This window comes from Gavialis gangeticus, unplaced genomic scaffold (genome assembly GCF_001723915.1).
Source record: "Gavialis gangeticus isolate Ggan-Ray unplaced genomic scaffold, GavGan_comp1, whole genome shotgun sequence".
Taxonomy (NCBI): domain Eukaryota; kingdom Metazoa; phylum Chordata; order Crocodylia; family Gavialidae; genus Gavialis; species Gavialis gangeticus.
In genome coordinates, this window is record NW_017728996.1 from 42,209,935 (window position 1) to 42,223,537 (window position 13,603).

Here is a 13,603-nt window from a genome sequence, read left to right on the forward strand (position 1 = left end):
AACAAAATTTGTCAGATTTTTCTTCCGCAGGCTCAGCTCAGGAAGCTTGGAAAGAAAGACGACTTGTGCAATACGCAAGTTGGTAATCTAAATTTACTGGGGTACTCCTTTCCCAGATATACCAACATCATGTCTATAAAACAGTAATATTCCAGAACATTTATACCTTTAACCCAGAAGTTGAACCTTGTTTTATCATTTGATTCAAGCCATGGGTAACTGCATATAAAATTTTATTTAATCAGTATTTTAAAATACAGTATTTGAAAAGTACAGAACAACAGGCAGGTCGTTCTGTTAACTGATTACACTTTAGGTTAGAAATACACATTTAAGAGAAGGTTTCTAGACTGCATCCAAAACCTAAGGCCACAGTTAATTTTTTTCCATTGTACTATACAGAATTACAAACTGTCCATGGACACAGTGGCAGTAAGTGAATCATAAGCTCAAATTTCCTTTAGATTATATCTGAAAGAGACATTTTCAAGCATCTAAAATGTGTTTCATTTCTTTTCATAAGGAGACAGAACGTTTATATACTGACCAAGAGTAGAACTCTAGAACCCAATAACCTTTGTATGTTTGGGAGGACTTCATTCTAGCATAGAAATGTGGATCCTCCATGGAAGCTCAAAACACTGAATGAGAACACATCTATACAACACCGCTGCCTTTGCATCATACGCTTATCCTATCATAGTTCATTTGGGCAGATATTAATCTCTAGTGCAAAAATGAAAAATAAAGACCATTTATTGATTTGTTTTTCACCTGAGAAGTTTAAAAAAAGATGGTTTACAGAAGGAAGTATATGTAGGGCACACTCTCTCATACCTGAAACCAGACAGCCCTCAATATACCAATTAGTCATATATGCCTTAGTCTGGAAAGATGCATAACCATGTGCCTAATGCTAAGCATGACCTATCTTCATGAAGTCAACAGGAGTACAGGTACTTTTACGGATTATGCATATGCTTAAGCACTTTGCTGAACTGGACACTCAAGTAGTAGTCAAGATAAGAACGGGGACAGACAAAATACACTTAATAAAACCACTGCTCTCAGATGATTATTTATCTTAAATGGCACATACCAGACAAGTCAAATATGTACAACAGCATGGACACATTTTATCAACTTCAATATATTGTCATAAAAACTGTTTTTGTAGGGAAGGAGAAATACAGCCAATATTAATGTGAAATCTATTTATTAAATCCTTCCTATTTTACCTACAAAAAGATATAACACAACAAATAAGTTTTCAGTTTTTTAAAGGGATTTACAGCCTGCTCTTTCACTATAAATGAAATACTAATTTGTTGTTTCAAAATACACCTACCCACATCCTTTACATTACTCAAAAGTGCAAGATTACAAAGAGTCCCTATAATTTCTTCCAGGACTGTTACATGTGAAGTAAACACCAAAAGTATGTTTAAGCATAATATTTTTTAAACATCCTAATTAAATTTCATTATAGATACATATACTAATTTTTCAAAAAATTAAAATTATTATTTTTGCGAACTCATTTTTAACATGTATAGTGCAAATTCATTTGCTGAAATGAAAGTGTAGCACAGCAGCTACACCCTACAGGAAGACAGTAAACTTTTTTATTTTTTTTCTAAAGTGAATCCAAATGTCTTCTTCTAGCCTCTTTTAGGGGTAAGATCATATACCACAGGTTAAACCAAATGCAAACCCTGATTGCTGCTATTAAGGTAATGCCTGTGGTTTCGTCAGTTTCAATGATGCTTGCTTCACCAACTTTTGCTGCTGTCTTGTTGCTTGGGCTTCACAAATAGCATGGTATATCCTCTGTTAAGCAAACGAAAAACAATAAAGAAAATGTTCTGACTCCTTTATTAAAACGGTTGCAATATACTGAATTATGGGATTTTTGGACAAGTCTATTTCTGAAAATATCATAAATCTACGAATAGAATCATAGAAAATTAGTGTTGGAACAGACCTCAGGAGGTCATCTAGTCTAACCCCCTGTTCAAAGCAGGTTGCCAATACCAGCTGTCAATTTTTTTAAATGAAAAACATTCACCATTTAATAGGAATTAGCACTACTGTAGTACCAGCAGCATATATACACACTTTGACCAAAATATTCTAATTAGTATGCCTGAAGCAAGGCATAGGGGCCCTAAAAGAATAAGATGTTTTAGCATGTACCCAATCATCTACTTGTGAACAACCCATTGAAGTCACTGGGTCTCCTCATAGTTAAAGCAGATAAATGCCCTATGAATGACACTGAGCAATCTTGAATGGGTAAAGTTGGGCATACCACTTCAGGTACTCTGCTGAATCTATATCCTATGGAACTGGCCTGACTTCTAGATAGCCAAGCATGTGGAATTTACCATGTTCTCAGTTAGTTCATTTAGATATTCAGCCAAGTTTAGGCACCTAAAATTCTACAAGATTTAAGACTCAACATAGTCCAGGGGTTTTCAACCTTTTTGTGTAAGTGTACCTTTGGTGGCCGGACATGGAGCAGTGTACCCCTGGTAGCCAACGGGGGGAGGGGTGCAGCTGGTGCACAGGATAGTGTGGCAGCACAGGATGGTGCAAGCTCCCCCCACCCCCGGGTGTCTGCCGTGGGGGGCAGTGCCTGTGCGGCAGAGCAGGATGGTGCGTGCCAGTGCTTCATCCCCACCTGCCTGCACATACGCTGCAGGGCCTTCTTGCATACCTCCAGCTGACAACCCCTGATATAGCCAATACCCAGGTGCTTGGGGGTGGGGAAAGCAGAGGGAGGGGGGGCACACAACTATTCTTTTGGACAAGATGCATGTATCAATGGCTCAGTCAAAATGAAAAAGGGCCAGGACAGACTGACCCACTTATTATTTTCATTAACAAAACAGAGTACATTCATAAAAAAGTTGCAGAGGAAACAAAGTGGTAAGGGACTGCAAGCACTTTAAGAGGACAAGACTAGAATTTAAGAACAACAAAGACAAATATAAGTAGTCTAAGAACTTTGAAAAGAGAAACCTCAAAGCACAAATACAAAAATGGGGAATCACTGTCTAAGCAGCAAAACAGGAAGAAGGAATCTTGGATGAGTTATGGTTGAGGCACACTGAAGGAGCCAAACATTATCGCACTGTTGCATAGAAAAGTCTTATGCTGGGAACTCATATGCAAGATACAGGTGGAAAGAAGTCTGCTCCAGCAGCAACTCAGCCGGAAAAGTACATACAATTTTGGGCACAACTTTAGAATGTTCGAGACAAACTGGGGAGAGTCAAGAGAAGAGAAACAGAATTCAACACGTTTGGAAAACATAACATTAGAAAAAGACTGAAAGATCTGGACGGGGAGTCAGAGGGGAGACATAGCTCACAGCCCTCTGCAGGCAAGTGGCTCAAAGTGCCCCATGCCGAGAAGTCCAACACCGCAACTTTCAACAAGATAAACAGATGTCCATGGGGGCTTGGTAATAAAATGAGACATCTTACATCTTATCTGACCCGTGTAACCCTTCATGGGTAACCTTCCTTGCTCCTCACAAGGCAAGAATTCCGAAATCAGCCATTCCTTCATACCAATTATTAATGCTGCAGTCCATTCCAGTGAGTTCTCAGAAATTTAAAACTTCTGGGGAGGGACCTTGGCGGTCTTCTGCTTCAAAATATATTCTTGGATGTCCTGATCCATTTTTATCAGTATGTTTTGAATTATAAGAATTCTCTCATGCAGTGAGCAAGGTTCTATGTTTGGTGTTATAACTTCAGTAACTTTAGCAATAAGCTAAATTACAACATTAATAGTGACAGGAAAAAAAAATCCCTAAAAACCCAATCACAAACTAAAACAAGAATTACCCTTGCTGTTGCTTCATCCTGAAGGTGAATTGCCTTCACACATTCTTGACCTTGGCTCTCTCTCTTGTGGAATAACCTGTGATCCTGTTAAGAGTAACAACATTTCAGCTACTGTGACTTGCAGAATGGAGACCAATATTGGGTGTTTAAATGTACAAGGTGATGTAATTTAAAATAAACATCTATACAGATCTATATTAGATTACACAAAATAGATAAGTCACTTCTCCAATAATTACTGTGTTTTATTACGAAAGCATCTGTGTTTAAAGACAGATATAAGCATATCTTTTTACATATCTTTTACTGGTAAATTTTGGAGTGTCAACATCACGGAACTGGACTAGACAGCAGCAACCTACGGTCTGCAGGCGTTCTCTCTATGATGCCTTGGGGAAAAAGTAGCCATGGTGACTAGTTCTTAGTGCCTGACTGCTTGCCTGTCTCTGACACAAACCAGGTCACACCAGCCTGCAGTCTTAAAATGTTACCAACTAGTCCACTTGATAACTTAACACTACTGATTAATCATTAAAACATATCCCTATTCCCATAGTTCGCAGGTAAATGACTAGTCATACAACAAAAAGTCAGTTCTATCCAAAAATGCAGTGAAGCATTGAGCACAGAATACTACGATTTAAATATGGATGTCACCATTTTATTGCTCAAAGACCCAGTTTTTAAAAGATTAGTTTGTTATAAACATAAGTTTTAATAATCTTACAAATTTGTTTTCTCATATATACCATTCAAAAAGATTTTACAAAGGCAGTCATCACAACAGAACAATCACTACATGCTTTGACAACTTCATACGTATAAAGTCAGGGGCTGGGGATACAACAGAATAAGTACTGAATCAAAATTTGGTTAAATAATAAAAAAAAACAAACCGTAACACTGGAGATGCAAATATTTTATTTACATGAATGCATCTTACCTTAACACAGATTTTTAGAACATTTGCTTCATAATAAGGAGGCTGCATAAAATCTTCAAATAAGTAATCCCACTCTGTTACATGACCCAAGATCTCCACTTCTTTTACATGCATCACCCTCCTGTTCAAAGAAAAACAAGCAGCACTGATTAACACTGAACCTTTCTCCTGAACCAAGTTTTTGTCAAAATAAAGCAACCCTAGGTTTGGTACCATCTAACAAAATTAGTTATATTCAATCTGAGGCTATGGTTGTAGGTCTGTACAAGTCATTGGACAGGTACTAGGAACTACTTACAATTCGAAAGCAAGATGTGTGCAATGAAATCCGAATGTCAGCCTGGTCTACAGAAGCAAATGAGTAGAGAGTCTTGATAAAAAGCTGGTTAGAACCCCCTTTCATTACAGCTGAACACCAATGGCTCACCAGTAGGCCTAAACCTAGACAAGATTAAGTGAAGGCAGCCATGTTTCTAAACAGCTTAGCTACTAGCCACATTGTTTGCAGCATGGAATGATTGGATTGGCAGCTGATGACAAACTCCAACTTATATCTTAGTAACTTTAACTGCATCCAAACTGCACTATCAGCTCAAGTCACCAGAACCCTAATTTCAACGGATGATATGAGGGGTCAACTAAACGTGGGTTAGAGCTGTGTGTGCATGGACAGGCATCTGAATAGAAGACACTTCAAGGGTATACCTTGAATTAACTCTGTAGTGAAGACGAGCATTAAAGCCCCACCACTAACCAAACCTAAGCAGAACTTTGAACAAATCCTTTCTGCCGCATTAAGGATTTCAAGGTGGACTAGTGTCAGTAAAACTAAACAGGCACATCTGGGTCTCATATAAAATTGACAAGTTGCTTCATTTGATCAGAAAGGTAAGAAAGAAATGTATTTTGAGCATAAGAACACAATTCACATGCTTTTTGAGCATGTCTACATTACCCCTGCACTAGAACAAGGGCCACTGCTGAGGCACACCCCCGACTCACTGCTACTCTGCACATGACAAGTACTGGAAATGAGACAGCACAGCCACCTTAGGAAAGCTCTGAGCATTTTGCTTTCGAGTGGCACTAGGGTGAGCATTCAGAGCTGCTATAAGATAGCTAGCTGCACTACCTCATTTCCAGACTTTGGTGTTGAATGAGAGGGAGCATCAAGTGTGCCAGTATAAACAAGCCCTTTGCCTCCATTTAAATGTTTTCAACCCACCACTCTCTCTCCAAGACTTAGACAGTGACCTAAGAACTTGTGTTCTACCAGCAGTTCCCCAATTTGCAAGGAGTACAGTTTTTTCTCACGTTTGATGCCTCAACTGGAAGATTAACAGAGTAAGGAGACTGGGATATCAGAATATGGGAGTAAATAAGCGCTATAGCAAATAGTTTTAATTAAGAACCACGGTGAGAAATCCTCCTGAATTTTCAACAGCTTCATCTTTGCAACAGCTACAATTTTGATTTCAATATAACCTAAAATTGAGGGGAAAATATTGTGAAAGTCATCAGCAAAATCTTGAAGGAAACAAAAACCTTGTCATACCGTGTCCAATAATTTAGCACAGGAAAAATTAACTGTTCCTTGTGGCTGTTCATTTCATTTGAACATATAGACAGCTTCTCAGTCCACTATAATTAGACGCAACGTGTCACAAAACAATGACATTAAGATGTTGCATCAGAAATGCATCAGTAAGATTTGGCTCATTTAAATATACATTTTCATAGAATAAGTGAGAAGAATCTAAAAAAATAAAAACCAAGGAAAAAAACAAGAAAGATGAGCAAAGAATAACAATCATTTTACAGGACAAAGAATAAGTTTGTTCTGTTCTTCAGATACCAAGAAATAGCTCCCGAAAGCAGCTGTTACAAGATGCATGAAGTTTTGTAATAGTAATACCTATTGGTAACAAGGAGGTTTGCTTTCTTGCTTCCTGGAAGTGCACAATGGTATCGATAAATCTCTTTTTCCAACTTTCTGATATGTGAATTCTAAAACAAAAACAAAAAAGTATTTATTCAATGAAAGTACTTACAATATTCAACTCTAAATTACAACCTTGAGCTCAAAAATTAAAAAGCTAGCTACTGTTTCTGGTTCTTTAAAGATACCCCCTCACAGTATTTTCACTCCCAGAGCAGAGGTATTTGGAAAGTCTGTTCTGCTTCTTCCTCCTACAAAAGGTGGAACTTTGTCACTGCAGTGAGATGCGGCCCTCCAATTCCCAACTGTATTTTCTTTTTTCTGTCACTTAGCACGTAGCGTGCCTTCCACTGGAAGCCTGAAGGCAAGAGTGAGGATCCTGTGAGAGTATCTTTAAAGAATATACCTGAGCATGACCCAGAGAGATGTGTTCAGTATAAGAAACTACCAAGTTGCACATACTCAACACATCTCGGGATTGGAGCATTTATTTCAAAATACTCGTAACAGAAAAGTGAGACATTCATTGAACATATGGGCTGAGAAAGAATATGCATATTAAATCCAGCATCTCATCATGTGTTTCTGATAACTGGCTATGACTTCCTCCAGATTACACAAGGCTTCCAATTATGGATCTTGGATTTACGTGCAATTTACATGCAAATTCTTTCTTTCTGAAACACCAGAGAAAGTTCTAGATCCAGATAAAAGTTGACATCCAATTAGCTCCAAAATCCTAAAATGATCCAAATTCACACCTCCACTAATTTACATAAATTGCTAGTACTGTGTAAACAACCATGACATTCTTGATGATATGACAATATGGTTAAAGGAACAGGGATGCAATGAAGCTAGATAACAGTAAATAATATCAGTGTGAAACAAATAATGCATTCTAAGCAATGAAGAAGTCACATTTAAAACACACAAAATTAATTCCACAATTACATATGCAGATGGAAATTCACACACCTTGTTTTTCACACTATGAGATAATCATGCAACAATCAAAATCAAGGTCCTTCCTGTGTTACTCCCTGCTTTAACCTCTGGGCTTGGGAAAACACAGTGAAGGCTGGTAACCTCCAAGATAGCTAAATTGGGGGCAGAGAGGTAATTAGCCAATAAGTACAGGGCTCAGGACATGAGCTGGAGCCTGGCTTATACTTACCTACAATTGAAACATACATGACTGGTGAGGGATTCAATCAGCAATCCAAACAAATACACCATAATTGTGGGGGTTTTTTTCAAGAAGGGCTGCCTATACAAGTGCTCATTCACATTCTAATTAGAACATGTTAGAGCAAACTATTAATTGCTCCAGTGTCACCTCATCATCACATGCATTAAGCCCCTCATGCACTTTAAAATTACTGTGGGGGCACTTTATCTAAACTTCGTTGAATGAGCTTTAGATAGAGCATCTTGAGGCCACTTTAAAATCCACAGGGGCTTAATACATGTGAGAGTGACCTGTTTTAATCAGAGCAGCTGTCCAGGAACCACTATAATTAAAAACACCCCCTCACCCATGTAAAGTACAGAATTGTAGCTACTTTGGGAATCTGTGCAAGTTTTATGTATACAGTTCCAATCTTTTAACATACTGCCATTGGCTGACTTAATCATGTTACAATACATCTAGATGATGCTACAGAATGAACAGAAGTCAGTAATACATAAGCCTCTCATGTCAAGGGCATTCACTTAGGACACTGGGGTGGCTGAACAGAAAACCTGACACTGTCTAGAGCACTGTTCCTCAACCTTTTTAGACTCAAGACACCTAAGGTACTCTAAGCAACTTTTCTGAAATAAGAGGCAACCCAGTTCAGAACCACTGGGTAGACAAACACAAAAGGAACAGCATTACTTTTTTCCCCCCTTTCCTTTTAGTAGTCTAGATTTCAAGTTAAAATATCTATTAAAAACCTCTCAAAAATCCTCATTTTTTTTTTTAAAGAAAGAATTATTACATAAAAAGTGCTTTTAAAATTATTCACAGAATGCACCTGGGCAGCTCTGCCTCTTCCTAGCCTCTGTTACAAATCAGGGTGTCCTGTGCTACTTGTGGGGGGGCTAAGCAAGTATGCAGCACTAGCCAGCATAGCTCAGATCTAAGAATCTAACACCGTCCAGGCCTCACACCCACAGCTGGGGAAGCAGCACTCATTCTGCCAGTTGAAAAATGGTCCTTGTCAGAAATCCCAACACATCAGGCAGGGCCTAAAAAGGCAACTACAAGATTCTACCCTTTTAAGTGTTTTCTTGTTGTTTTTTTTAAACCACCTTTTTGATCACTGTGGCAACTTAACTCTGTGACCTGCCTGCAGAGTGTACATGCCCCTCATATTTTGCAGCTGGCGGTGCTGTGCAAAGCAGATGGCATTCCTGCTCCTTCTTTCTTACCTCACTGTACCAGGGTAAATGAAGTAATTGTGTTTATGCCAGTGGTGCACACCATCTCATCCTCTTCTCACCTAAGAGTTGCAGCACTCCGGCTAGCTCTGCCTTGAGGTATATGCAACTAGGCCATCCAAGGTACCCTACAGGGAGCAGACTGGGAAGTCTGCTGCCTTCTTCAACTTCTACAGTTCTTTACTCCTTGAACTAAGACTGCCTAAAAGGGGCAGCCTACTGAAAAGTCACACACTTTAAATTAGGGATGGGCAGCTATTTTGGCTGGAGGGCTACTTAATGAGTTTTGGGGACTTAAAGTGCGATTTCTCTCTCTCTCCCACTCTTCTCTCTGTCACCATCTCCCCACCTCCCTCCAAAACCAAGCCAGATCTGTAGTTTGCCAGGAATCCCAATGCTCAGCTGTGGACCCAGATGAGGACTTCTGCTGTGGTAGGCGTGCAGCAGCATCAGCTGCGGGCACAGCCAGCAAGTTCTGCAGCCCCAACACAGAGCCTGCCGGCAGTGTCCACAGCTGACAGCTATCCACCCAGCACAGCAGAAGCTCCTGCTTGGATCCAAAGCTCATACCACCAACAGGTTCCAGGTCAGCTGCACATGGGAGCTTGCATTGTGCTGGAAGGACAGAGCATCAATAGTGGATACAGCTGGCAGGTTCTCCACTGGGGCTCCAAACCTGCCAGTGGCATCCACAGCTGATGCCTGTTAAGAGCTGATACTGATGGGTGGAACCAGTCCCACCTGCCCACCCAGAGCAGTGGAAACAGCCCTGCCTACTTGCCCACCACCACAGCAAGAATGGAGCCCAAGCTACCGGCTGCCCAGAGGCCAGATCCAATGATTTGGCAGCTGCTCACCTGCAGGCCAGATCCAATCTGATGGTGGGCCATATTTTGCCCATGTTGCTTTAAATAAGTAAATGAAGTCTTTCCTTACAACAGAAACAGCTGTAGATTGGAAACCTGGGATTAATCTGTGATCTAAATTCCTCTGCACAGTACAACCTGTTAGTCTGTCTGAGCTCTCTGCTCTCTTACCCTCCTACTGCAACCACTTCCCCCTCTGTCCCTCTGTTCTAGCATGCATGTCCTGAAAACCAAGGCATGCAGAGCAGTTCTGTGTGGCAGCGGCATGTACCTCTAAGCTGCCACCACCACAGTGAGGTGAAACTGCACTGCATGTCTTATTCTTCAGGAAGCATGTTGGCACTGAACTGAGAACAGCTGCATCAAAGTGGTGCCCCTGGCCTGCTTTATGTTTTTATATGCAGCTTTCTGCTGCAGCCACTTCACGGTTTAGCTCAGACATGCTTCCTAAAAAACTGAGGCATGTGAGGCAGTTTCACCCTGTGACCATCATGGTACCTAGAAGGTTCTTGCAGCACCTCAGTTAAGAACCACTGGCCTACAGACTCTGATTCAGAGGCAGTGCATGAACTCACCATAAGCTCAGGAAGCTTAAGAATACAGTAGTCCAGCATGACGGAATTAAAAAAGCAGCCTGCTGAGCATCCAAATGGGAAACCTGTCCCAAGCAAGGACAATCTTAATGCGAGTCTTCTAGCAACAATTCTCCACACATTAATGGGTTCATATTAAAATTCTGGTGACAACTCAGGACCTAGCTTTTCTAGTTCACAAAAAAAAGATTTAAAATTTACTGTTATGCAAGAGATCTTAAACATCAATATGCACACATAGTTTAGCTTCAACTTCCTGCATCTAAACTTGAAGTATATGCATTTGAAATGCACATTCACTCAATTATGTCATGTGAACTTTTAGACTTTGAGCAGAGTTTGTTTTCAAAAAAACTTGAAGTTATTGTCTTTTTTTGTTTTTAGGAAAAGGTAATTTGCATTTTGTAAACATTTCTCACAACCCTTTTTTGACTTAAAATCAGTTTCAAGAGTCCAGTTTAAAGAAAAATTCAATAGTTTTTAAAATAAAGATGTAAAATCTATAGAAATTTGATTTTTATTTTTTGCAAATAATTCAACTAGCTTCATTGGTAACGGCAGTTCAAGCACAGCTCACTGGAGACTTTCAGTGGTGACTTGATCTCCAATGAAATCAATTCAGCTAAAAGCAGAAGAATGGTATACACTATTGTTCAACAGAAGTCTTCAGCCTCAGAAGACTAAGAGATTTGCTAACAGTCTTCAAGTACCTGAAGACAACCAGAGAGAGAGGATGGAGATGAGCTTTTATCTGTGGCTGTACGGAACAGGACTAGAACCAACGGCCTCAAGCTGCAGCAGGGAAAATGTATACATCTGAAGTATAAGACATATGTGAATGGTTGCAAGTGAAGTTGTCATGGGTGCAGATGAAGTAAATGATTTGTGCAACCTGTTGGTGCAAATCTGAGTGCATTCCATGCATCTGTACAGAGTTCTGACTTCATAGTACAGGCTGGTGATGCCCATGGTTGCAAGTAAAGACAATGATACACACACGCTTCCCCCTTCCCCCCAAAACAGCAGTCCCTTTCTGAACTCACTACCCTTGTTTTCAAGGGAAATCTACCAAACGTCTTTAAAAGGTGAGCTTGGGCAGAAAGTCGTAAGCTGGCTGGACATTAAGAATCAAGGACTGAACACTGATATTGGTTTTCTGTAACACTTATCTACCAATTCCTAATATTCTTCCTACACACTACAGCTCCTCACTTTCATTAGGTCTTAATCTCCCACTAAACAAGCTTCCTTTCTTCTGCTAACTGTTTATCTTCTACCCATGGGAATTTCTTCCCACTCCAATTTCACAGCTTCACCCACTGTTCTTAACAATCACAGCCGACTTCCAGGGTTCGAATTACACTCTGACTCTTAGGGGGCACGGGGGTGGTCTGTGGCGGTGGCAACCGGAAGCAGCAACTGCCACTGCCTAAGCTGCTCTGAAAGGTAGCTCTAGTCTCTTATGGGGGCTCTAGTTTCTTATGGGGGGGGAGCTCAGCCCTGCCCCCCCATATTTCAAACCCTGCCTTCTTCCCTACTCAGACCTGATGAAGAATGCCTTGCATTCGAAAGCTTAGTCTAACTTTATCCCAACTATTTATGCACTTGGCTCAATGAAAGATAATTATCCAAATACATTCTTGCCTCTCGCATAATTCTTAGACCATGATAGCTATATAACATCACCCTAACACTGTTGAAATAAGAGCCCTTTCTTTTAAACTGCAAGATTGTGAGAAATCTGAGAGACTTCAAAATTTTCCCAACTGCCTGCCTGCTCTGCAGATCAGCTCATCGCCAGTGGAGTCATGGAGCTGCACAGATGGCTGTGCTGCCTTTGCCTCAGCCGCAGAGCTGCAACCAGCTCTGTCTGGGCCTCTGAATGCAGTAGTGATACACAGTAGGGCTGTGCAAAGCTTTGGGTGGTGATTAGATTCGGAGGAGATTTGGTCCGATTCAGCAGCCGAATATCTGAATCCAATTAAAAAAATCGGGACTAATTCAAAAGTCCGAATCAATTCAAAGCTCTCCGAATCTTCGTAAAAGATTCAGAGAGCTTTGATGATTTGGGCAGTCCCCCTGGCTGTAGTGGGGAGCTGCAGCTGACTCCAAACTGGTTAAGTACTACAGGCAGGGGAGGGGGAAGGGACCATGGGGGGACCCCTGTCAGTCCCCCAACCCACCTACTGGTACCCCACCCAGGCCAGCTCCAGCCCTTTAAGAAAAAAATCTGAGAAAAACCCCAGTACTCACCACTCCTGCAGCAGCCTCAGGGCTTTGGGGGCTCATGCAGAGCCCCCCATGCAGCGTGGAGTAGTAGGGGGCAGCAGGGATCACCCCCACCCAGCAGCACCTGATGAGCACTGGGGCTTTTCTTTTTTTTAAAAAACAAGTGCCAGGAGCTGGGGCAGCCATTGCTGGGCTGGAAGAGGGGTGGGGGATGGGCCTGGCCAATTCAGAGATTTGACAGCAGCCAAATCAGGTTTGGCCAAATTGAATTGGGACAGCGTTTTAAAATCACTGAATTGAATTGCTGTCCCTTGGAAAAAAAAAAAAGCCAAATCTGAATCCAAAGTGAATACTAGTCACTTCACACAGGCCTAGTGCGTAGTAGCAGGGTCCAAGAAGGGCTTCCTGACACCTAAGAGTATTGGTGAAATGGAAGTCCAGGAAGGGTGGTCGTTTCTAAAGGAAGCGATTCTTCAGGCACAGAGACAGACTATCCCAGGATGAGGGAAAAGGGGGAAAGGAGCCAGAAAGCTTCCTTGGCTAAATAGGGAAATCCAGGGGAGCCTAAGAACAAAAAAGGCAGCACACAGGCAGTGAAAGCAGGGGGAAGCTGCCAAGGAGAAGTATACCTACTTGGCCACCACTTGCAGCAGGGCAGTCAGAAAAGCCAAAGCAACTACAGAGCTGAGGCTGGCAACACAAATTAAAGACAACAAAAAGTCTTTTTTTTTTTTTTTTTTTTTTTTTTT

General features: G+C 41.0%; 1 protein-coding gene across 1 annotated transcript in view; it reads right to left on the minus strand.

Annotated features, from left to right (window-relative positions):
• Positions 1-216: 216 nt before the first annotated feature.
• Positions 217-13,603, minus strand: part of VPS13C (vacuolar protein sorting 13 homolog C) — a 220,119-nt gene continuing 206,732 nt past the window's right edge. Inside the window, exons 83-86 of the mRNA XM_019504366.1 lie at positions 6,716-6,807; positions 4,801-4,921; positions 3,858-3,941; positions 217-1,830 (exon numbers count right to left, since the gene is read on the minus strand). Of these exons, the coding sequence (XP_019359911.1) occupies positions 1,729-1,830; positions 3,858-3,941; positions 4,801-4,921; positions 6,716-6,807 (399 nt within the window). The 3' untranslated portion in view covers positions 217-1,728. The remainder of the gene's footprint in view (positions 1,831-3,857; positions 3,942-4,800; positions 4,922-6,715; positions 6,808-13,603) is intronic.